General features: G+C 44.5%; 1 protein-coding gene across 5 annotated transcripts in view; it reads right to left on the reverse strand.

Moving 5' to 3' along the window:
- ENTREP2 (endosomal transmembrane epsin interactor 2) overlaps nt 1–25,125 on the reverse strand; it is a 385,274-nt gene that overhangs the window by 95,027 nt on the left and 265,122 nt on the right. For 4 of the 5 annotated variants that reach the window (XM_048868176.2, XM_075133027.1, XM_048868175.2 and 1 more), the window contains one exon: nt 3,452–3,583. The exons of the other annotated variant lie outside the window; for it this stretch is intronic. In XM_048868176.2, the coding sequence (XP_048724133.1) occupies nt 3,452–3,583 (132 nt within the window). The remainder of the gene's footprint in view (nt 1–3,451; nt 3,584–25,125) is intronic. 5 annotated transcript variants of the gene reach the window in all.

Consider the following 25,125-nt stretch of genomic DNA (forward strand, 5'->3'; position numbering starts at 1 on the left):
CTTTCCAGGTCGGAGGGGGGAGGAGCGGGGAGCCACACACTTGGGGACGAGGCAGAGAAGAGGCGGGGCAGGGGCGGGAATTTGAGGAAGGAGTTGGAATAGGGGCAGGGAGGGGGCGGAGTTGGGTTGGGGACTTTAGGGAAGGAGTTGGAAGAAGTGAGGCGGGGGGGCTTATGGAAGGGGTGGAGTGGGGGCGGGGGGCAGAGGCAGGGGGGTGTCAGTGATGCAGCCCTCGGGCCAATGTACTAGTACTCATGTGACCCCTCATGGTAATTTGAGTTTGAGATCCCTGCTCTAGCTCCTCTGCCTGGAGCCCCAGGTTGGAGGCAACCCCCTTCAATAGTTCCTGATCAGCTTCATGTCATCTTGTGGAACTGGGTAAGCGGGACCCATAATCACTTCATCCAGCGATGGTGAGGATGAAGCTGGTGCCGTGGGATCTGCCATGTCCCCTGGAGGTCCAGCCGGCTGGTCTCCTGGGTCCTCATGGGCCTGGGGGGTCTGCCCTTCTGGGGTCTCCACCTCTGGTGGAGGGTGCGATGAGAGGCCGAAGGTCTATCCAAGGCCCCTGCCACTGACCAGACTGTCTGCGAAGGCTGGGTAAACTCCCATGGATTCCGGGGTACCAGGCTGTTGGCCACTGGCCTTGGGCCATTGGATTGGTTGTGGTGCTGATGATGTAGACAATATTGCCGGTGCCAGGGCTTGTCCCACTGCCAAGGACTCCTGCTCAGTGCCCCAGCCTGAAGTAGAGTGGTCGCTGTCAGGCAACCATAATCGGGTGGACCAGCAGCCCTTCTCTCTGTGGCACCAACTGCTGCGCCTCGACCTGTCAGATTGAGATGAGTCCCTTGCATGGGACTTCGGGGACCATCAGCATTCGGCGGATCAGTGTCAGTAATCTGGAGATCTACACCTCATGCTACTCGACCAGTACCGGGACGTGAAGCAGGACCGGGAGCTGGAGCGATCCAGTCAGCAGGAGGATCTCTCCAATCGTGTCTTGGAGAGAGGTGCTGGCGGTTCGGTGACCAGTGGCTCCATTCATACGATTGGTCGCGTGACCGGTGCCGAGGCATTGGAGATAGAAAGGGCAGGTCTTGATGCTCTTGCCAAGGGGCGCGTGCCTCCGTAGGTCTGCGCCAGGTTACTGCCGAGCCACGCCTCAAATCCCGCTGTCGGTGCACAGGGTCCAGAGACTGACAAGGACTTTGCTAAGCCTGCCTCCTTGCTTCTGAGACATGACGGCTTCATGCAGGTGAGTGCTGGCGGGACCTCCCCCACGAAGGGGAGTGCTGCTGCTGAGGTGGGGACATACAGGAAGGTCCCAAGGTGGGTTTACCCCAGGACCCGGGTACCACCGGAGCCGGTGTGGGTGGCACTAGTAGTGTCAGGATCTCCTGCACTCCCTACAGTGCCTCGGGTATTGATGAGACCTCTAGATGAAGTCGTCCCTCTTCACTGTCCAGTGTGGCAGGCATGGTACAGGATGGGCGAGACTGCTCGGCCTGAGCTGGGGCCTTAGTCCCTGACGGAGGTGTTGAGCTGTCAAGCACAGGTCTTGGCTCTCTCCAGCCCTTTTCTTTCCCTTACGGAAAGTGGGAGATCTTCCCCTCATGGTTCTCTTCAACTTCTTGGCCAGAGCTGGGGAGGGGGATTGGTGCCAGCTTGTAGACAGCACCGGCGGGGCGCTCCGCACCGATGCTGAGGTGCTTGGGGCCAAGTCAGACCTCTGCTCTGGTGCTGGGGTCAGCGCCGACTCCATCAGCAGTGCCCTGAGACGGACATGTCTCTCCTTTTTTGTTTGGGGTTTAAAGGATTCACAGATGTGATGCTTGTTGCTTGTGTGTCCTTCTCCTAGACACCTTAAACAACTACCATGCGGGTCGCTGATCAGCATAGGTCGCTTACAACGATCGCAGGGCTTAAAGCCTGGGGACTGGAGCATGCCCCATCCTGTTCTGGGACCAATTATACTAGAACTAATTCTAAGGGATCTATTAACTATGTACAACTATTTTACAGGGAAATGTTCAAAAGAAACACTGAATGAAGCGCAATGCTAGCCAAAGCAGCAGATGTTCCAGCACCGTCCCTGGTGGCAATAAGACACGGAAGGTGTGGGGAGCTGGTGGTGCCCCTTATACTGCAGCATATGCACGCTGCTCCAGGGGGCGCAAGAGCTGGTCCCCTACGGATACCACCGAGGGGAAAACTTCCAGCACTGGTGTGTGTGGCGAGCACGTACACCTAATATGGAATGGACATGAGCAAGCACTCGAAGAAGAACTGTTTATTCCTCAAATACATATAATTGTAGATATGTTACTGCTTTGTGTTATATCCACAGCTGAAATGGCTGGGTAGTTTATTCTGGATTGACAATAAGAATGAGGCATATGGTTTGGAAAAAACACATAAAAGAGGCCCAAAGTAATCAACATATATAATAACTAAACACTGGCCATATTTATCAAAGGCACCATAAACAAAGACTGACTCAAAACCAAATTCACACATGTATGAGCATGCGTACATACTCTCACACACACATTTTAATGTGGAAAATGTTTTTGGCAGTCACTGACATTTTTCCTACTATGCTCTCTAGACTTGTTGTGAACAAGATTAGTCAGCTTTGGTAAAATTTCCACTTTAGGGCTCCCACCTTTGCTACCACCAATGGGGCTGAAGTGGTGATAGTGGAAAGATAATTTTTTTTTTTTAAAAAAGGCAGCGTAGAGAGAGCCTACATGCCGTTACAGATGTACTATTTCAAGTGGGGTGCTTATTTTCAAACAAAAGGCAGAATAAAGCCCTGAGTACATACCACAGCTGTTTTTTGTTGCAGCAATCCACAGTCATTACTAATCATAATTATAGAAGGTGTGTGTTATCACTGTCAGTTGTTTGCCTGATTAGCTGTAATTTCTTCATGTGCCTAGTGAGACATTTTTCTCTAATATGAACAGTCAGGGAATACAGAGCTCTCAAAGCCACACAGCAGAAATAATAAATATGGAATTCACACCGGAAGGATTTTTACAGAAACGTTTTGGATAATCTGTTTTTTCTAAATTATTCTCTTATATGGATTATTTTAAAAAAACATTTAATCAAAATGGCACCATCAAGATTACAATTATAAGCCCTCAACCTACAATAAGATTTTTGTAGGTGTACCCTGGGGCATATTCAACCTTTAACAAAATGGTTATGCTGTACAAATATAGGCAACAATCCTACAAACAAGTGAGCATGTAACTTTACTCACATGAGTAGCTTTATTGATTTCATGTTTGCAGGATCAGGTTCTCATTTTCTGCTAAGTCTCTTTGTTATGAATAAGTAAGCAGTTGACAGTGCACAAACAACTTTCACTACATGCCTTTATCAAAATCCACTTGCTGTGTTATATTCTAATAAAGTGATAATCCTTTTTACTCCCCACCTTTAGAGTCAGCCTCACAACATTACACTCCTGCAGCGGGTTCAGTTTCAGCGTTTCTCCAAGGTTGCTGCAGCCTGATGTTTGATGCTGCATTTCACAGCAAACACAGACACCATCACTGTCAAATTTAATCTGAAAAAAAGTAAAAAATCAGAGAAATCAGAGAAAGCCAAACCTTTGTTCCAACCATCGTTACAACATTTATCTTCAACACAAGATGACACCAAGGAGTGACAACAATGTTCTTCTATTTGAAATATACAATTCATCATATAATCAGTGACACAGCTTGAAGCAGAATGACTTCTGTTGACCAGCAGAAGCTACAAAAATGAAAGTAGGTGAGAGAAAAATATTGTAGACAAGTAAGGTAGATAAAAGTAGCTGTATCTTTAAGGCCTTCTGTGGGCTGTTGAGAAAGGTTGTTTTTAGGAGGCAGAAAATTGTTTCTGTACTCTTCAGAGCCGGATCAAACCAGGAGAAATGATTTAAGTAAGTAAGTGTGAAAAACATGGGGGATAAAACAGGTGCCGGAAATATTGTGAGAAATCTTGATCAGAAATAAAATCACATTTAAATAACCAGGAAGATGACTGGAATAGAGAGAGGTACCATTATGAAAATAGAGACAGGAGAGAATGGAACATGAAGGGAAGGTGAAAGGCATACAATATTTGATATATATGTGTGTGAGGGAGAGTGTGTGCACACTGACCTCACTTTTAATTTATTTTTACTCTGAAAAAGTTTTACTTTCTCTTTTTTGTTTCAAGTTCTGTTTGTTTTGAAAACCCCTTTTTTTAAAAAAATACAGTAAACGTTCAGCATCCTCAAATTTTAATTTTCACAAAGTTCTTTTTGTCTTTCTTTAATTATGTCTCCCCTTTATCTTGAGGCTTTAGAAGGCACTAAGCATTTCTGGTATCTGTTCTTTTAAGATTTTTATTAAAATGTGTTTTATTGAATGTACTGAACCCCAGTCAACATTTTAATTTTACTATGACTTTCTTTAAAATATGATTTATGTGAGCTTAAAACTACAATATTTCCATTCAGCTCAATGGGAGGTTTATCCATATAAAAAGTGCAGAATTGGATTAATTATCCTCATTTTGATGTCTTTGTTCAAAAAAATAAAAACAGGACTGTGTTTTTCTATTGCTTTGCTATCATGATTTTCAGCCAAGATTTAACTCTATATGAATTTTTCCTCCGCTTACTAATATAAGCCTGTAGCCACTTGTATTTTTCTTAATTACACTTAAACATTTAAATGCTTTCTCCTTTCCCATTTGAAGCCATTTTGTGCTGGTGCAGAAGATTCTAAGGATTGGTAGCACGATATATTGCCATCTCCCTAGGTCACTGGCTCAAACCCAGCCTGGGTCACTATTGAGTAAGAGTTATTACCATCAGATGGCAGTTCAATGGCCTATGTGAAATGAGCTTAGTGGTCTCAATTCCCAGATTTTCATAGTGGAAAAAACTGTGCCAAAACTGGCAGTAATTAGAAGCTTTAATGGGAGTCTGAGCAGAGGTCAGGGATTTAATGGGCCATGTAGACTGAATTAGTCAGGATGAGGCACAATAGCTGGAATAGTGTGGAAGAGACCGTATAGTGACCATCTGTGCTGTGTACCATGTACCATGGAGACAGCACTATGATCTTTACTGCCACCTAAATTGCATATTGTATTTGTATCATGGTTAATATTTTGCCTCTTCCCAAATTGTCTTCTGCTGCTTGAATGACTGGCTGAACAAACTGAGATGGGCTCTGGCACTTATAGGAAATTGAAGTGTCCCATCTGAGGTCGGCAGTATAGCAGCATATTTAAACAGATTTCTTTCTTACTAGTTAGCTTTATTTTTTCTGCCTTCATACAAGGCTTGAATCATTCATCTCTTCTTAGTAGCTAGATGTTTTAAAATTTATATTTTACATCCAAGTTCAAGAAAGATACAGAGACAGAAAAAAGAGAAGAGAAAATGTGTGATCTCTCAGAGTAATTTGGTGTCTCTGCTTCAGTGATGCGGAACAGATAAGTAGTTGGGAGAGCAATACAAGACTATTATTTTGAAAAAAATAATGTTCAGTAAACAGGCTGATAAGTTAACATCATGCCATATATCAGAATAAAGGCATACTCCAGACAAATTGCTGTCTCAGTGGGTTTGAACTCTTGAACCTCTAGAATGCCCTCTAACCAGTGTAATTAGTCAGAATGCTTTTAAAAATGCAGAAAACATAAATTATACCATTTTCTAGCCACTCATGAGCAGAAGTGGATGCAGCTTTCTGCTGCACCCTATGTAGCCTGGTCATGCCCTGAGTCATAAATACTGTAAATGAAACAAAGAAATAGCCAACTAAAATGGTGAGCGTCTTTTGTACCGATCCCTTGATTTCTATGTAACTTTTTTTTTTATAATCAGATTAGAATTTTATGTGTGTAGCTTTTCCTCATAACATTTTAAACATGTTAAGATAGGTATTTCAATTCCTGTGAGTTTCTAATACTTTTTTTTTTAAACAAATGAATGAGATCTGATCTGTGCGTGGCTTTGTGGTATATGATCAGACAACCTTCAACTCTTCAATCCCATGATAAATACAAAATGTTGTTAAATCTGAGGTCTTGCCTTTGAACTCCTCTGGGAATGTTGGAAATGGTGCTAGCTGTTAGATAACTACTACAGAACAGGTTTGAAATTCACACTTTGAATTTAGAGTTGTGTCAAATTCAGCAGTCACAAAGCTACAGCACACCTGCTATATTATCAAAGAGCATCCAGCAAAATCAATATGCTCTTCAGCTGGTAAAAAGTTTCTATAACAAGGAAAATGCACTTTACACAAAGCTGTCCACACCAAGATCATTTATTCTCTGATACATGCTGCGTCTGTTCAATGAAAGGTAGTCACCCACACATCATGGTATGTATTTAACACTTCTAATGTGAAAAATAGATCCTAGGTCTACTTTTATCCCATGTAATGAACAGATATCACATAAACAAAGGCTGAAAAACAATATCTAAAGCTTCCTAACAAGAGTCCCACCTGTGACTGCTTCTCTATTCACTCTAAAATGCATCTTACAACTGTTTTGTATTGCACAGTACCTGTCCTTGTATCTTGCTAAAAATATTTTTTAAAAGGTTTCTTAAATGCACAATGAAAACTGTTGAAATTAAGTTATCACCAACATATAGGGATGCCCCCAAAAATACATCTGTAATTTTTACATGTGCAAATATATATATAAATATTTGTGCAGCAAACAGAGTGCAATTGGTGGCTTTGCTTGTACAAAAAAGGCACAAATATCAGAGGCACATTTCTAGAGAGCCTTTGATAATCTGGCCCATTGTGCACAGCTATTTACCTTTTCCTTTAAAAAGCGTTCATGAAGCAGTGATGCCAGAACTGGGGCCACCGCACTCCCACTTTTTGAAAATGGACGGGCCTGGCCCATCCACTTGTCATCACAGCAGACCCCACCCTCTTCCCCGTGAGGCCCCACCCCCTGGCCAGGCCAGCAGCTGGTGGAGCCCCGGCAGCTGAGGGAGCCGTGCGGACCCTCCACCTGCCCGTGGTGCAGGGGTGCCGACAGGGCCGGTGTAACCACTAGGCAAACTAGGCGGCCGCCTAGGGCGCCAAGATTTGGGGGCGCCAAAAAGCGGTGCCCCAAATTGTTTTTTGCTTCATCCAAAATGGGAAGGGGCGCAGTTCGGTCTTTTCCCCAAGCTGCCTTCCCCCGTACCTGGGTCTTCCTCACTCTGTGTCTCTTCCACACACTGCATTGGGCAGCTCTGTCCCATTCTGTGCGGAGGTTGCCTCATGGCAACCCAGCCGTGCACACAAGGAGGGTTCATCTTTGTTCCGTTCTCCTGCCAGGGAAAACCTCTGCCTGGGGCAAATAAGTCAAGGAGCCGGAATCAGAGGGCTTGGGAATCACCCCCATGGGAAACTTCCAGCCTCTCTCTGCCGGGGAGAGGGCCACGGCAAGGCATGGCTGCTCGCACTTTATCACAAGCCCGTGCCCTGGACCCAAGGCAGGTCGCATCTTCTCACAGGCAAGCGGGGCTGGCTCTCCGGTGACCTGCCTCCGTTGCATTTCCCAGGCACTTCCCTTGTCCCTGGGGAGGGATCAAGGGAGGAAAACGCTGGAGAGGAGGAGAAGAGAAGTCGACACAGCGATGGAAGGAAGGGGGGAGAGGACGCAGGGGACAGGGAACGTGGGGTCAGAAGGGGAGAGGTGGAGCAAGCAAGGCTGACCCTCCAGGGTGCGCCTCTGTCCCCCGCCCTTTCCTCCCCCTGGTACGCTGCTTCTCTCCATTCCAGCAGTGCTTCTGTCCCACCCCCACTTCTGCCTGGAGCTCCCCAACATGCGGTGAAGAGCCTCTCCAAAGTGAGCAAGCTGCTGAGGTCCCTGTGCCTCACCGCAGGCTTCCCCTCTCTCTGCCAGGGTGCTGCACTCCATCCCGCTTCGTGTCCAGCCCAGCCTCGCTGCTGTTGTGGCTGCATTCTTCCTGGGAGGGGCGTATGTGTGTGTGTGTGTGTGATTGCCTGCCTGGGCTCCTCACCACGATGACACCTGAATTTGGTGATTTATGTGTAATCAACAGCACAAGTACTAACCACCACTGCCTCTCCTCACAATCCCTCTCCCCCTTCACCTCCCGGCTCCCTGGTGGAGCAAAGTTCTGCAGAGAGGCTGCGCTGCGTGGTTCTGAGCACTCCCTTTGCTACTGCAGCTCTCTGGGGTGCAAGGTGGAAGTTTCGCCTAGGGCGCAAAATATCCTTGCACCGACCCTGGGTGCCGAGAGCAGCCCCCAGCCCCTGTCCCCACCCAGCCCAGGGCAGGTGCAGAGTGCGTGACTTCGCGCCAGCTCCTCATAGCTGCCCATGTGGCTCTATGTGGGGGGCGGGGACACAGGCAGGGGATTGCTTTTGGCCCCACCCTGGGCAGGAAGGGCAGGCTCCCAGGCTCCACTCTGGCTTGGCTGGGGGTGGGGCCTCCAGAGAAGAGGAGGAACATGGGCAGGCTTTGGGGGAGGAGGGGGAGAAGAGGAAGGGTGGGGGCCATTGCCCTCCCCCAACTTTTGGGAAGGCTCCAACACCCTTGTCATGAAGTGACCTTCTTAAGGCCAAAACAGCATTGCTAACTTCTATGTATTTTAGGATTTTATACTACTGCCAATCATCATAGTATCTGAGCACCTTCCTCATAAAATTGATAGCAGTAGTGAATTCCCAAGTGGACTTCATGGAGTCTCTGGCACTTCTAACCTTTTTGGGGTCAAAACTCTGCTTGGGAGAGGGTGAGGGCTTGGATGAGTTTTTTGGGGTGGATAGAAGGGTGTGTCTGTCTTAGGCTGAATAGCCTTTCAAAGAGGAAGGTTTTGAACGTTTTCCTAAAGATGGTTAGATTCTGGATTCATCTACTCTCCTCTGGAAGTTTGTTTCACAGACAAATCCCTTTGGCTGAGAACGTTTTGTCTTCAGTGCTCTTGCACTACATCTTTGGCTTTGTGATCTGCATTGTTCATTTCCCATTTCAGCCCCTAACCCTCATTTTATTCCTCCCCTCTCACAGAGCACAACTGATTTTTTCTAATTACTCCCAGAATATATACGCTTTGGGCTCAACTGTGCAACCTCACCTTGAGGGGCAACTCTGTAGTGTGCATTAGATAGGCTTTAGCTGTAGTTATAGCTCCTTAAATATATTGAATCTTTAAGGAAACTTGGTTGGCGTTACTGTCAGAACTGATCAAGACCGCTTAAACCAGCAGGTAACTTTTAGCTAGAAGAGGATGAAAAAGATGAAAGGCTTCTCTGAAAGGAAAGGACATTGGGAACTTCAAGCATATTAAATGTACAAAAAAAAAGAAAAATCTACGGTACAATTACGTTATGACAAACTGACAAAGGCAAGGACATTCAAATTTTTTTGTCTGTCCTAATTTACTAAATTTTAGTATAGCCTCTACAAGAGTTTCAGAAAAGAGTTTGCTGTTACTGTATGTAGCATGTGTACTCCAACACCTTTCCACAACAGGGTGCGTTGGGGACAAAGTAACAACCCCTGCTCCACTGTTTTTCTCTCCATGTCACAAATCTTAATGATAATGCTTTATAGATTTTCTTATAAATCAATAATACACTGAGGCTGCCAGTGTTGAGCACGGTCCCCAAATCCTGAAACTCATGAGTGTGATATCCCACCAACAATTTATGATATTTTCCCATCCCATAAGCAGTCTGTTTCCTATAGAACTGCTGGATGTGGGTTCCTGCAATACTCACCCACTGTGGCGACAGCTGTCAATATTTATATTGTCCTTCAGATGCTTAAATAGGGAGCATAAAAAAACTCCAGGACCAAATTGAAAGATGAAATACAAAAGTTCAAAAGTTGACAACACACAGATAAACGCAGTGGGAGCCCTGCTTCAGATGTGTACTGTAGTATAACACATAAAGAAGGCAGGCCTGGGCAGCAGATTTAATACAAACAAGAGGAAGTACTTTTTCACACAACACACAGTTAACCTATAGAACTCATTACCATGGGATGTTGTGATGGCCAAAAGTATAACTGGGTTAAAAAATGAACTAGATAAGTTCACAGAGGATAGGTCCATCAATAACTATCAAGATGGTTCAGGGATGAAATCCCATCTTCAGGGCAACCTTAAGTCTCTGACTGCCCAGTTTTTTCCAACCTTTCCACATAGGTCAGGTTTTCTAAATCTTTTATCATTTTTGTTCCTGTCCTCTGGACTCTCCAATGTGTCCACCTCCTTATTAAAACGTGGCACCACAGTACTCCAGGTGATGCCTCACCAGTGCCAAGTAGAGTGGGACAATTACCTCCCATCTCTTACATGTAACACCCCTGTTAATACACCAGAATATGAGACTTTCTCTCATCTGCATCATATTGTTGACTTATATTCAATTTGTGATCCACAGTACCAGCCAGATCCTTCTCAGCAATACTACTGGCTAGCCAATTATTTCACATTTTTTAGTTGTGTATTTGATTTTTCCTTCCTAAGTGAAGTACTTTAAACTTGTCTTTATTGAATTTCATCTTGTTGAATTCAGATCAATTCTCCAATTTGTCCAGATCGTTTTGAATTCTAATCATGTCCTCCAAAGTGCTTGCAACCCCTCCCTGCTTGGTGTCATCTGCAAATTTTATAAGCATACGCTCCACTCCATTATCCAAGTTATTAATTAAAATATTGAATAGTAACAGACTCACATTTGACCCCTGCGGGATTCCATTAGATACACCTTTCCAGGTTGACATTGAACTGTTGATAACTACTCTTTCAATGTGGTCTTTCAACCAGTTGTGCACCCACTGGTAGTAATTTCATGCTGACCACATTTCCCTAGTTTGCTTATGAGAATGTTGTGTAAGACTGTCAAAAGCCTTATGAAAATCAAGATATATCACATCATCTTCTTCCCTTGATTCATTAGGCCAATAAGAAGGAAATCACATTTGTTTGGCATGATTTGTTCTTGACAAATCCATGCTGGTTATTCCTTATAATCCTATTCTCCTCCAGATGCTTACAAACTGATTGTTTAATAATTTGTTCCAGTATCTTTCCAGGTATTAACGTGAGTCTGACTGGTCTATAATTCCCTGGGTCCTCTTTGCTCCTCTTTTTAAAGACAGGTTCTATGTTTGCCTTTCTCTAGTCATATAGGACCTCATCTGTCCTTTCAGAGTCCTCAAAGATAATTGCTAATGGTTCCGAGATTGTTCAGCTAGTTCCTTAAGTACCCTAGGATGAATTTCAACCTAACCTGCCAACTTGAATACAACTGACCTACCTAAATATTCTTCTAGCACAGTGGTTCTCAAACTGTGGGTCGGGACCCCAAAGTGGGTTGCGATCCTATTTTAATTAGGCTGGCATTAGACTTGCTGGGTGGCAGGGCTCAGGCTACAGGCCCTGCCACCTGGGGCTGAAGCCCTTTGTCTTTGGTCCCCCCACCTGGGGTTGTGGGGCTCAGGTAGGCTCAGGCTTTGGTCACCCCTCCTGAGGTCATGTAGTAATTTTTGTTGTCAGAAGGGGGTCACAGTGCAATGAAGTTTGAGAACCCCTGTTCTAGCATGATAGGATGCCAGTCTCAGCTGGGGTCTCTGGGCACTACTAGAATACAAATATTAGGCAACCCACAATGGGAGATTGACAACACCGAGAGAATACCAGATTCTGGATGATAGTGAACGGCTATAAGTTTGATTGAGGACCTAGGGCAGTATGTTAAAAAAACCAATCAGTAAGTTAGTTATGCCCAACAACAACAAAAAGCTATACAGCATGTAGCAGTGGTGGAAAGTGGATTAAAATAATCAACTCTTGGGCCACAGCAACTATTGATTTAAAATTACTACCAGAGCTAACATTGTGCGTGTGAAAGAAAGTTTCTAAAAGCACTGGAATTACGTTTCTCAAACACATGTTAATGAAGGGATAGAGCATACAGCTGCTATGTGCACATGGAGCTCCCACTGACTTCAAGTGAGGTTCTAAAAACAGTGCAGCTGCAGGAAACTTTTCTCCCAATTAAGTTTTTGTAATCAACATTAAAATCTATGATGGTAGTTTTGTTAGCGCGTTGTGTTACTGACATGTAGTACAAACAACATAAAAAGTAGCCATAGATGCTAATGATCTCAAAATGCATACAAAATGCTAACATGTGTTGTACAGTAAAATTTCTCATATTTATGTGAAAATATATTACGTAGATTACAATTCTTACTGCATTGCCTTAAACACTGAGGAAGTCCCTCATTTGTCATTTCTCAGTTAAATGAAAGTTGTTGTTGTTTTAAAAACAATTCCCTTCTCTGAGAAGCTCTTTTATAGTTAAAATCCACCATAAAGAAACTTTACTATATTATTTTTAAACCACCCATATGTATTCAAGGCTTTGCAGCAATGATCCCTGTGGAAAAATTCAGCAACACCTCAGCTGTTCTGCGAGAACTCCTTTTGCTATAAAAATGAATAAGCCTGACAGAAATATGTCAAGTCAAGATGAGCATTTATTTGCCTTGTGCATTGAGGCTACTGTACTTGCCAGCACCCTGTGAACACCAGAGTGTGATTCAGAGCATTAGCTTATTATTTCCCTCATTGATTCTATTTTAAGAAACTGCATACATAAGTGATTCTGAACCTGACATTTGCACTAGACTACCACTTGAAAGTTCACTACCGTGTTTTAATCTTGTAGTTAGAGTATCATTTAAAAGGAATTAATGTTTGTTAATCAAACCTACAAAAAGTACAATTTAAAGACTGATCTTTGCTCCTCACAACTAGCCGATACCACTATTACAGTAAGTCTAGAGCTTACAAGTGCTGTCATCCTCCAAAGTGACAGAGTTAAAGGACCTAAAGCACTATGTTAATTAATATGAGCACTCAAAGTGAGGAGATGCAGGTTTGCATTATATCTACACTATTAAACTATTACACAGAGTTGCACTTCACCAATTTGGAATGAAATCCTGCAGCTCTTAATTACATAAACAATCCTATTGATTTCAGTGGAACTGCTCCGATAAGTAAGGTTTGTATACACATACCCTAATTGAAATATGACTTTGCTGATTAAAGTAAAACTAAATAAGTAGGGTCTGTTACATGAACTATTATTATCATCATAATTATAATATGGCAAATAGAAAGTAACAGCAAAGATGATTTGTCCTACTTCTATAAAGCACAAATGGGGCAACTTCTATGAAAAGCTACTGATTAGAACTTCATCTCAGACATGAAGACTGGCTACTGATAACCAGCAACTTTATTTCAGCCTCTTCCATCATCTTCACAGTTCCTCATGCTGGAGGGAAGCCTGAACAGGAGATGTAGGAGTGAAAAGTCGGTTGGCTTTTTAGATAAATTTCTCCTTCTTGCATACTTTGGTGTTAGTAGCTAAGTGCATCCTCTTGGCAATTTAAAGGTTTATTGGTTAAAGAGTGAGAAAAGGTGTTAGGATCCCCAGATTATATTCCTGGCTCTGTCACTGATTTGCTATAGGAACCAAACTTCCCTTCAAATTCTTCCATATGGGCAGAGGGCTCTAACCTTCCTCCTAGGAAGAGGTCACATGAGCTGCACCTACTAAACCAGATAATCTCTGGGGATCTATTAGAGGCATGGAGCATTCATGTGTAGGACACTTGCCTCTATTCCTCTTCCTGCTCTCTGCAGCCCCTTTAGAACCACAGCTTCTTTAGCAGCCATGCTGTCAGGGAATCCCTGACTGCTGGTTGCCCCTAGGGTGTCTTTGAAGAGTAACTCCACAATGGGGAGCAGGAAGCTACTCAAACTCTGCATGTAGGGTTGCCAGGTGTCCAGTTTTCAACTGGAAAGCCCGGTCGAAAAGGGACTCCGGCAGCTCCAGTCAGTACCGCTGACCGGGCCGTTAAAAGTCCAGTTGGTGGTGCTGCAGGTCTAAGGTAGGATAGTCCCTACCTGTCCTAGCACTGCGCTGCCAACAGATCTGTCTCCTAGGCGGGGGGGGGGGGCACGGGGCTCTCCGTGCTGCCCCCACCCCAAGCACCGGCTCTGCACTTCCATTGGCCAGGAACCACAGCCAATGGGAGCTGGGGGGGCGGTGTCTGTGGGTAAGAGCAGCGTGCGAAGTCTCCTGGCCCCCCTGCCTAGGAGCCAGACCTGCTGGCCGCTTCTCGGGTGCAGTGCTGTGCCAGGGAGTCTGCCTTAGCCCCGCTGCGCCGCTGACCAGCAGCCATCCAAGGTAAGCCTGTGCCCCAATCCCAAGCCCCTGCCCTGAGCTCCCCCAAACCTGGAGGCCCCTCCTGCACCCCAAACACCTCATCCCTAGCCCCACCCCAGAGCCTGCACCCCCAGCTGGAGACTCACCCCCCCACACCCCAACCCCCTGCCCTAGTCCAGAGCCCCCTCCTATACCCTGAACCCCTCATCCCTGGCCTCACCCCAGAGCCTGAACCCCCAACCCAGAACCCATACCCCCTCCTGCACTCCAACCCCCTGCCTCAACCTGCAGCCCCATCCTGCACTCCAAATCCCTCAGCCCCACCCCCCAGCCCCTCCCATAGCCCAAGCCCCTGCCTCAACCCACTGCCCCTCCCACATTCAGAATCCCCTGGTCCCATCCCTGAGCCTGGAGCCCCCTCTTGCACCCAAAACCCCTCATCCCCAGCCCCACCCCAGAGCCCGCCCCCCCAGCCGGAGCCCTCACCCCCTTCTGCACCCCAACTCCCAGTCCCAGTCCAGAGCTCACACCCATAACCCCTAATTTCTGGCCCCACCCTGGAGCCCGCATCCCTAGTTAGAGCCTTCACCCCCTCCCGCACCCCAAGCCCCTCCCCCAGCCCAGTGAAAGTAAATGAGGGTTGGGGAGAGCGAGCCACCAAGGGAGGGGGAATGTAGTGAGCAGGGGACGGGACCTTAGGGAAAGGGTGGGGTAGGGTGTTCAGTTTTGTACTATTAGAAAGTTGACAACCCTATCTGCATGCAGTAACTTATGCTAGTTTTTCCTTCATTTTTTTTCTCCAGAGCAGTAGGGGGACATCTGACAGAACCCAGCTTTCCCCCAACCTATACAGCCAGAACACACACAGAAACCCAAGGGAAGTGCTTCTACTTGGAAAATGGGGAACACTCTAGTGAAATGGCACTTCCCAGTTTTGTTAGATTCTGCAGCAGCGGAGTAGAGAATCTGGGAAATCCATGCTAAGAGGTTACATTTAAAATGATGTCTAAGGCACAACACAAAACAGTCTATTCGTTGATACTGCCATTAAGTAATTGTATTGGGGTGGTTTCATTTGTCTGGGATTGTGTTACTAAAAGGACAATGAGAAAAGGAGTACTTGTGGCACCTTAGAGACTAACCAATTTATTTGAGCATGAGCTTTCGTGAGCTACAGCTCACTTCATCAGATGTTTACCGTGGAAACTGCAGCAGACTTTATATACACACAGAAATCATGAAACAATACCTCCTCCCACCCCACTGTCCTGCTGGTAATAGCTTATCTAAAGTGATCAACAGGTGGGCCATTTCCAGCACAAATCCAGGTTTTCTCACCCTCCACCCCCCCCACACAAATTCACTCTCCTGCTGGAATTTGTGTGGGGGGGGTGGAGGGTGAGAAAACCTGGATTTGTGCTGGAAATGGCCCACCTGTTGATCACTTTAGATAAGCTATTACCAGCAGGACAGTGGGGTGGGAGGAGGTATTGTTTCATGATTTCTGTGTGTATATAAAGTCTGCTGCAGTTTCCACGGTAAACATCTGATGAAGTGAGCTGTAGCTCACGAAAGCTCATGCTCAAATAAATTGGTTAGTCTCTAAGGTGCCACAAGTACTCCTTTTCTTTTTGCGAATACAGACTAACACGGCTGTTCCTCTGAAACCTAAAAGGACAATGAAAATATCTTTGTAAATTTTTCTTTTGAGTTCCAACAATCAGGTCTAAGCAAGATTTAAATAGTCCAATGATACCCTTGTTTTATCTCACAGCTTGGAGTTTGCATTCTAGGGCCAAATTTTAAAAATTATTTAGATGCCTGAAGATGCAGATAGGTGCCTAGTGGGATTTGCAAAAGTGCCTACGTGCCTAACTCCCAGCAGTCACTTTTTGATGTCTAAAAGTTAAAGCTGTTAACACAGAAAAGAGTACCTTCCGTTGCAGAGTCGGTGTATCTGAACACCATCAAGTTTTCCCTATACTTCTCAAATTAACATCCTCAGGTTGGCTGCATACAATTATCACTCCCATCTGCATTCAAGTGTAGGTAAACACTAACTGTAGTTTTCATCTTCCTAGAACTCAAGCTCTGGCTACGCAAGTTTTCAATTGCAGTGCATGGCATCAATATGGGTCCCCTAAAATTTAGCTTCAAGTTTCAGGTTAGAACCCAAAAAGTCAAAGTAAACTCAGATGGAAATCCAAGCTTCCCAATGAAACTTAAAAATAAAATTCAGATAGTTTTAAAACAAAATTATAAAGCCACCTCGGTTTGCTAGAAAGGTAAAATTTTGTTTTGCGCTCCGTAACAAAAGCCCAAACCTGGTGAACTGTGTGCTTTAAGGTTTTTGGCCCACATTTTGCACTGCTCTAGATGCAGTAACATCCTTATATCTCTACTGGCATAATGACCAAGAGATGGCGATCCCCAGACTGAGATATTTTACATGGCACTGTAGTGTCCTTTGGTTATTCTTTCTTTATATTTCAATTTAATTTAAAAGATTGCAGTTGCACAAAACAGACCTCTCCTAAAAATATTAGAAAAAGCTCTTTCATGCTGCAATTCTTTGATGACAGCATGACATTCAACTCAGCAGAATGTACAAATATATAAAAAGTCAAATAAAAGAGATGGAGCCATAATAGAAGATTATTAAAACATTTCGGGGCTCAGACTAAATTAAAAAAGTGCTGTGAAATATCTCATTTTTCCTAAAATAAGATTAAATATAAGGCAATCAATATATGGCAACAGAGGGAAGTTTATTCGTTATTATTGCAATGATATTCTGGAAATTTAAGGTAAAACATTTTGTCCTAAGAAAAGCTGTAAATTTACTGTATCAAAAGAAGCAAGAAAGGTGAATGATAATATGAATACAGTAGAACCTCCGAGTTATGAATACCAGAGTTACAAAATAACCTGTCAACCACACACCTTATTTAGAACTGGAGTTTTGCAATCAGGCAGCAGCAGAGACCAAAAAACAAAAAAAGAAAAGAAAAAAGCAAATACAGTACAGTACTGTTTTAAACGTAAACTACTAAAAAAATAAAGGGAAAGTTTAAAAAAAGATTTGACATGATAAGGAAACTGTTTCTGTGCTTGTTTCATTTACATTAAGGTGGTTAAAAGTAGCAATTTTCTTCTGCATAATGAAGTTCCAAAGCTGTATTAAGTCAATGTTCAGTTGTTAACTTTTGAAAGAAAAACCATAACATTTTGTTCAGAGTTATGAACAACCTCCATTCCTGAGGTTTGTGTAACATTGAGGTTCTAGTGTATTAATTTGCCTAGAATACACATCTTTATATGGAATAAAGGAAAAGATCAGTAGAAGATTAAACAGCCTAAGTCATAAAGTAAACTAGAACTCATTTAAAATGAAGTTGGAATAACTTTTTCCTCACTGTGTGTCTCATAAAACAAAGTGGAAGCGTACAGAACAGAGGACTGCTGATAGTTTCCATCTGAGATTATTCCTAAAATACACAAGAGAAGGTTCAATGCTATAACTACTCCTTTCTGCATTTGCCAGCAGTCTTGGTTTTGTATGTTGGGTTAGAGTGCCATCACACCATGTAAACAGATGCATGGCCTCTGATGATATAGACTTTACATTGGGAGCCTAATTCTCAAACACGGACACCTTATTAGGACATTCAAATTCCAGATTTGGTTGCCCAACTGTTTAGGCACCTTTATCCTCTTTATTACTGATTTCTGTACAGAATATGGGATTTGAACTTCCTATAAGGACACCTACATTTGAAAATTGGAATCTGTACACCCCCACCTACATAAAAGAACACGATTAAGGTTGAAAAATCAAGCACTCAGAGGTTAGGAAATGCTAAAATTAAGGTTGCCTGTGCCACCTTAATTCAGCCCCCTTGTACATATGCATTATGACAGTTTTTAATTACTTGATCAAATACTATTTTTTCCCTGTCTCATTCAGGATGTAAGATGAATGGTGCTCACTTAATGAGCAGATATTCAATGGTCTATTTTTTTGTCCTCATTGTTCAGTGTGGCCTTCTTCATTAATTACTGCAAATGCTGCTCTAAAGACAGAATTATTAATTTCTTAATGGGCTCATCTATAGCACTTATCACTACGGTGTCTGAGTACTTCACAAACATTAATGTATCTTGCAAAACCTCTGTGAGCTGAGAGGGTGGTGTTATCCCCATTTTACCAATAGGAAGCTGAAGCAGAGAGAGATTAAAGTCAAAAGTATCCACAAATGTTGGGAGCCCAATGAGAGACACCTAAGGCCTGATTTTTCAGAGTACTTAGCATTATATAGAGTTCATATGCTCAAAGCACAGTTCCCACTGACTGCAGTTGCAGTTATGAGTACTCAACACCTGTAGAATTCAGGCTGCAGAGCCCCAAGGTGGGCACTGAGGAAATACGGAACATGCAATTAGGGACCACCTGTGAAAAGTTTGGTTTATGTGACTTGCTTAGCATCACACAAAAAATCTGTGGCAAAGGCAGGAACAGAATCCAATTCTCCACGGCAGCATTCAATTGCCTTAACTATGAGACTCTCCTTTTTCTTCCTGCCTCAATCCAAGTTTTAGTCTGAGTTCCCCTCTGCCCGGTGAGCACTTGACCCACCCCATCCCGCCTCTGCACCACCCTGGCCCCGTCTCCATTTCACTCCTTCCCCAAAGTCCCTACCCCTTCTCTGCCTCCTCCCCTGAGCGTGCCATGTCCCCACTCGTTCCCACCCCTTCCCCTCCCTCCTGGAAAGTCTTTAGTGCCTCCAAAGGCACTTAAGTGCACTGGGAGGGAGAGGGAGGAGTGGGGATGCGGCACGCTGGGGGGGGGGCAGAAAGGGGTGAGTGGGGGGAGGGAAGCTTGGCTGCCGGTGGTTGTGGAACACCTGCTAATTTTTCCTCGTGGGTGCTCCAGCCCTGGAGCACCCACAGAGTCAGTGCCTATGCCTCAATCCCCTCATAATTTGCTACACAGTTTCCAACTTCTGCAACAAATGAGGCAGACAATAGTCTCCTTTATTCATCCTCATAGAGGGTCCATCTTGTGCACTCAATGAGGCAGGGGTCCTGTTAAAAACAACAGTATGTGAGCATGTAATTAAAGGGTGTACCATAATGCATAAACACAAGGAGGTCAAATTAAGATTACACTGTCAACCTTAATTCAGGCATCTCCTAACTTCTTAGTGGTTCACTTCACAAGTGTAATAAGAGTCTTCTAATGTAATTTTTGTTTATAGGTGTACACACACACACACACACACACTAGATTCTGCTGAATAGCAACCCCATTAATTACACCTTTTTATTAATGGAAACATTCTGCCAGGAACAGATACTGTCCAATAGATGTGTTAATTGGTCTAGATGTCAACAGGCATGCTGGCTCTTGACAATATTTTTGGGGAAAGTCCTGGCCGCAGGCAGGTTTGCAAGGCTGCAGTCAGGAATGGAAGCTCTGGGATGTATGAAGCCTGGGCTCCAGGGATGCTATGGGCAGGCTAGCTGCTAACCGGATGACACAACTTTCCGCAAGAAGCAGGTACAGTACCTCTCTGTGCACTCTCCATACTGGGTCCCATCCTGGTACCAGGGTTTGGCACATCTTTGGGTCCTTGCTCCCCATGGAAAGCCCCAGATGCAAGCAGGTTTATGGGGCTGCAGCCAGGAAAGCAAGCGCTGGGAATCCTGGGATGTGCCTAACCCAGGCCACTGGTGCCAGGACAGGACGCAGCCTGGAGAATGCAGAGAGGGGTACCATGCAGCCTCAGTGCTTCCTTCCCTGCAGCCTTGCAAACCTGCCTACAGCCAGAGCTTGGCATATCCCAGTATCTCCTTCTCTTGCTGCAACCCCAGAAGGCAGGTTTGTGGAACTGCAGCATCAGAAGGAAGTTCTGGGACATGCTAAGCTATAGCTGCAGACAGGTTTGTGAGGCTACAGCCAGGGAAGGATATTCTTGGGCTGCATGGTACCTCTCCATACGCATACTGTGTTGTATCCTGCTCTGGCACTAAGGGCCCAGGCTTTGCACGTCCCACTGAGGGATTGCTAATAAGCAGAAACTAACATATCACACACATGTGCATGTGTAATGTCGACAGACCCCCAGTCATCAGCGGGCAGGATTGAACTGCAGATCTCTGGAGCTTAGTGCATGAGCCTCTACCACATGAGCTAAAAGTCAACTGGCTGTTAGCTAAGACTGTAGAGCAGACTCATTTTCTCTCTCTAAGTGGTCTCAGTGCCACTTGATGGGACACAACATCACATCCAGAAGGTGTATGGGTTACACATGTGTCAGGGTTCCCTCCCCACACTGAACTCTAGGGTACAGATGTGGGGACCCACAAGGAAAGACCCCCTAAGTTTATTTTTACCAGCTTAGATTAAAAACTTCCCCAAGGTACAAACTTTGGCTTGTCCTTGAACAGTATGCTGCCACCACCAAGTGATTTAGACAAAGAACAGGGAAAGGATCATTTGGAGTCCTATTCCCCCAAGCCCTACACCCCCTTTCCTGGGAAGGCTTGATAATAATATCCTCACCAATTGGTACAGGTGAACACAGACCCAAACCCTTGGATCTTAAGAACAATGAAAATCAATCAGGTTCTTAAAGGAAGAATTTTATTTAAAGAAAAGGTAAAAGAATCACCTCTGTAAAATCAGGATGATAAATACTTTACAGGGTAGTCAGATTCAAAACAGAGAATCCCCCTAGGCAAAACCTTAAGTTACAAAAAGACACAAAAACAGGAATACACATTCCCTCCAGCACAGCAAATTTACAAGCCAAAATAAAGAAAACCTAATGCATTTTCTAACTAGATTATTTACTAGCTTTACAGGAGTTGAAGGGCTTGCATCCTTGATCTGTTCCCAGCAAAGGTATCACACAGACCAACAAAAGCATTTCCTCACCCCGCCGTCCAGATTTGAAAGAATCTTGTCCCCTCATTGGTCATTTTGGGTCAGGTGCCAGCAAGGTTACCTTAGCTTCTTAACCATTTACAGGTGAAAGGATTTTGCCTCTGGCCACAAGGGATTTTATAGCACTGTATATAGAAAGGTGGTTACCCTTCCCTTTATATTTACGACAACATGCATGTTTGTTTACATCTTTTGGTATTGAAGAAACGATACAACTCCATTCTTGGTACGCTATTAACCCAAAAGGATACTTGGGAGAACTATTAAGCCCCCACCAATCTGTGACCCTCCAGAACAGTAAGACTCAATACTTTTCAAGATTATTCTTTTCAGGTTTTCTTCAGGCATGGCCTGAGAACCCTACTAAGACCCAGACAGAGTTTGTGATGCTGGCAGACCAGATGCCAACTCTTACCCAGGCTGCAGGCATTAGCTAAGAACTGGCAAACTCATAGCTGGAGACCAGACCCATTCACCTGTATAACAGTTTTGCTCTTATAAGAATGTATTTAGTGATTAGACCTTATGAAATGTTTGCAAATTGCTGCATGCATTAATCTCACTTGTAATGTTGGTGTTCCATGCTATAAGAAAATATTTAAGTTTTGCTTTATATCTTTGAAAATGTTTGCTCTGCACTTATGAATCCAGGCACCAGTACTCCCTGCCCTGCCACCCATCCAGAAGGGCCATCAAAATCAGATGGGCCATCAAGGAACACTGCAATACAGAGGATTAATTAATGGTCCTATCATGCCCTTGGAAATGTCACATGCAAGGAAGCTTGTTCTGTGGACTTGGAAGTTGAATGAAAGAAAAGAAGTCACAGGAAAATTTTCCATCTCTTTGCTGTTTGAACTCACTCAGGGCCAGAGCCACCAGTCTGAAGCCAGAGATCCCCAGGGGTTACTTCCTGGGTCCACCCTGAAAGACACTTTGACTTGACAGATCACTACAGTTCTGTCACTCTTAGGATTTAGACTGCAACTCATTTGTGCTTCCGTTTGCTCGCTGTAACCTGTAAAAAACTCACTATTCTTTTTCCTAGTTAATAAACCTTTAGATAGTTTATTACAGGATTGGTGTCAGATCTAGGGTACCCACTGATCTGGGGTAAGTGACTGGTCTCTTGGGACTGGAAGCAACCTGAATCTTGTGATTTTTGGTGTAAGTGACCATTTATCACTAAGATAGACTGGAGAATCTAAGGGGATTGTCTGTGGCTCGATGTTAAGATTGTTACAGTGATCCAGGAGTTCACATTTGTCACTGGTTTGGTGAAATCTAAATATAGATCACACCACCAGTTTGGGGTGTCTCCTTGAAGCCACTCCAGACAGCATGACAGCTGATCAGAGAAAGGTATTCCATTTCACAGAGGAGTTAGCTGTTTTGATATCTGGTTTAATTCTGATTTGAAACAAAAACACAAAAATTTCAAGATTCTCTGCAAAATGGAATGGGATGGGACACTGGCTCTGGAGCAGTGTGTGCCAAGAGCAAGACATCCTGGTAGTCCTGAACTCTCTAACCCAGAGGTAGGCTGCCCTGCAGCCACAGAATCCTGGAAGCCTTTGGGTCGCAGCCCCAGGCCAGTCCACTTGGCAGGCTGCCCCAGAGCTGCAGATCCTCAGCAGCCTGCCAGGAGGGCTGAAGGGAAGCCAGGCACATTTCCATCAGCATTTTGTCTGGCAGAGCCGGCTCCAGGCACCAGCTTTGCAAGCAGGTGCTTGGGGCAGCATTTAGAATGGGGCAGCAGTCTGTGTCCCATGGCAGCAATTCGGCAGCAGCTCAGCCACTCTTCCTCCCGCCACGGTGGCTTTTGGCAGCAGCTCTGCTGCTGTTGCGGCGGCGGCAATTCAGCAGTGACTGCTGGGTCGGCAAAAGTGGTAGAGCCGCCCCTGTTGCCTGGTTTCGGCTGAACCATCAAAATTTCATAAAAATCAAACTGTCTTTGCAGAACATTTTGATTTTGACAAATCACCAAATTCCAATGGAAAACTGTTTTTTTCAAGAAGGTTTAGTCCCAGGCTTAGTGCAGTCTGTGCACCCAGAAATCAGCCTGCCCTAGTGATTAGGGAAAAGGCCTGGGAATCAAAACCTATGGGTTTCTAGTCCTAACTTTGACACCAGTCCACTGTGTGACCTTAGGCAAATTAGATGTTTTTGCTGTGACTGTACCTACCTCCAGCTATAAAATGGGGATAATAATGTCTACTTTATAAGGGAACTGTGAGGTGATACTAATTAGGGTGTACAAAGACCTTGGAGATCCTCATGTGAAAAGTACCAATTATTGCCATTTTTATACAAAGGAATAAGAAAATCAATTTTTCACAAGTGATAAAGGCTATCATCATAACGAAAAGGTTTTTTGTGAAATCATCATTTAGAATGTTTGATTTACTGATAAAACATGATTTATTTATTTATAGGTCTGCTCTAGGCAACAGGTAAATGAATTACTGAGAAATAAACTTCTCATGTTCATGCAATTATTCATTGCACAAAATAATGACAGATAAAAATCATACAACATACACCAGAATTATTATTAAATTTTCTCTAAGGTATCAGCAGCTGTAAAAATTTAAGAGTGAAATCTTTCTTCACACGCTATAATCCTGAATCTCCTCTACTGTATCCTGTATTAAAACATTCCCAATATCATTCAATTCATTTCTATAAATACTCTATGTATTCTGGTCTTACTCACATCACGCAGCCTAACTGCGGAACAACCTTTCCCTTCAAAGCAGGAATATACAATATTCCATCTAGCCTCTTTACACACAATACATTTTCACATTTGTGAAAATTATCACTGTAATAAAGTTAGTGAATTCTAATCCTCCCAAGTGCTGTCACAGCAAACAATCCTGTCACTCAGATCGGCTTAAAAAGGATAGTGGAGGTGAAGTGAAAATCCTGGTTTCCAAATATGAGCTATAAAGAAAAGATGAATAATAGTCATTCAACATAGACACAGACTAGTGTTTTTTTGTTTTTTACATAATAAGGAAACTCAATTGACTATCACAACTGTGGCAGAGCTCCAACCTTGTCCCTGTGGGTCCCACGCTTCCAGGCAGTTTATGCTAGCTTCAGAGGCTCACTGCAACCCTCCACATAGCCCTTCTCTCTCTAGGGCTAGGGATACAGTCTACTGAGCCCTTTTCAACATAAGCCAGCAAGGAGGTTGGTGAGAGAACTCTCACAGTCTCTGTTGCTCCTATGCCCTCATACCAAAACAGTTTAGCCTCCCATCCTGACAGGGGCCTGTTTTCCCCTCCCAGGTGGTGTTTCTGTAGTGGTGAGTTGGGGGGAACCCGGGCCCACCCTCTACTCTGGGTTCCAGCCCAGGGACCCTAATGGTAGCAGCTATTGGCAGCCAACCTTTCACTGCCAGAGTTGCTACATTTCCCAGGGCCACTTCCCCTCAGCTCTCCTGCTTCTCCCTTACCTTAGGGCTCCCTTACCAGTAACTTGAGGGTGTCTTCATTAACCAGCCCTTCATCCACACTTCCTCTTCTCTAGCTGACTTCTGCCTGACGGAGTGAGCCCTTTTATAGTATCAGAGGGGCCTTAATTAGAGTCAGGTGGTCACATTAGCTTAATGGCCACCCCTGACTCGTTGCAGGTTAATTGGAGTCAGGTGTTCTCATTAGCCTGGAGCAGCCCCTGCTCTGGTTAGTCAGGGAACAGAAAACTGTTAATCCAGTGGCCAGTATATCTGCCTTCTGCTACTCTGCTTGCTGTCCAGGGTCCTCTGCTCGGTGTCCCCGTCCGGTTCCCGTCGTTTGACCCTTTGACCGCACTCCCGTCCCTGTTGTTCATTAGTTGTCCCCCATAATTATTTGGTTTCCCAGGTCCTGTGGATCCCCCCCTTAAGCTGGGGGGGGATCCTTTAGCAGTGGGCACTTCCTGGGTCCC

The sequence above is a fragment of the Caretta caretta genome, chromosome 10 (genome assembly GCF_965140235.1).
Source record: "Caretta caretta isolate rCarCar2 chromosome 10, rCarCar1.hap1, whole genome shotgun sequence".
NCBI lineage: Eukaryota > Metazoa > Chordata > Testudines > Cheloniidae > Caretta > Caretta caretta.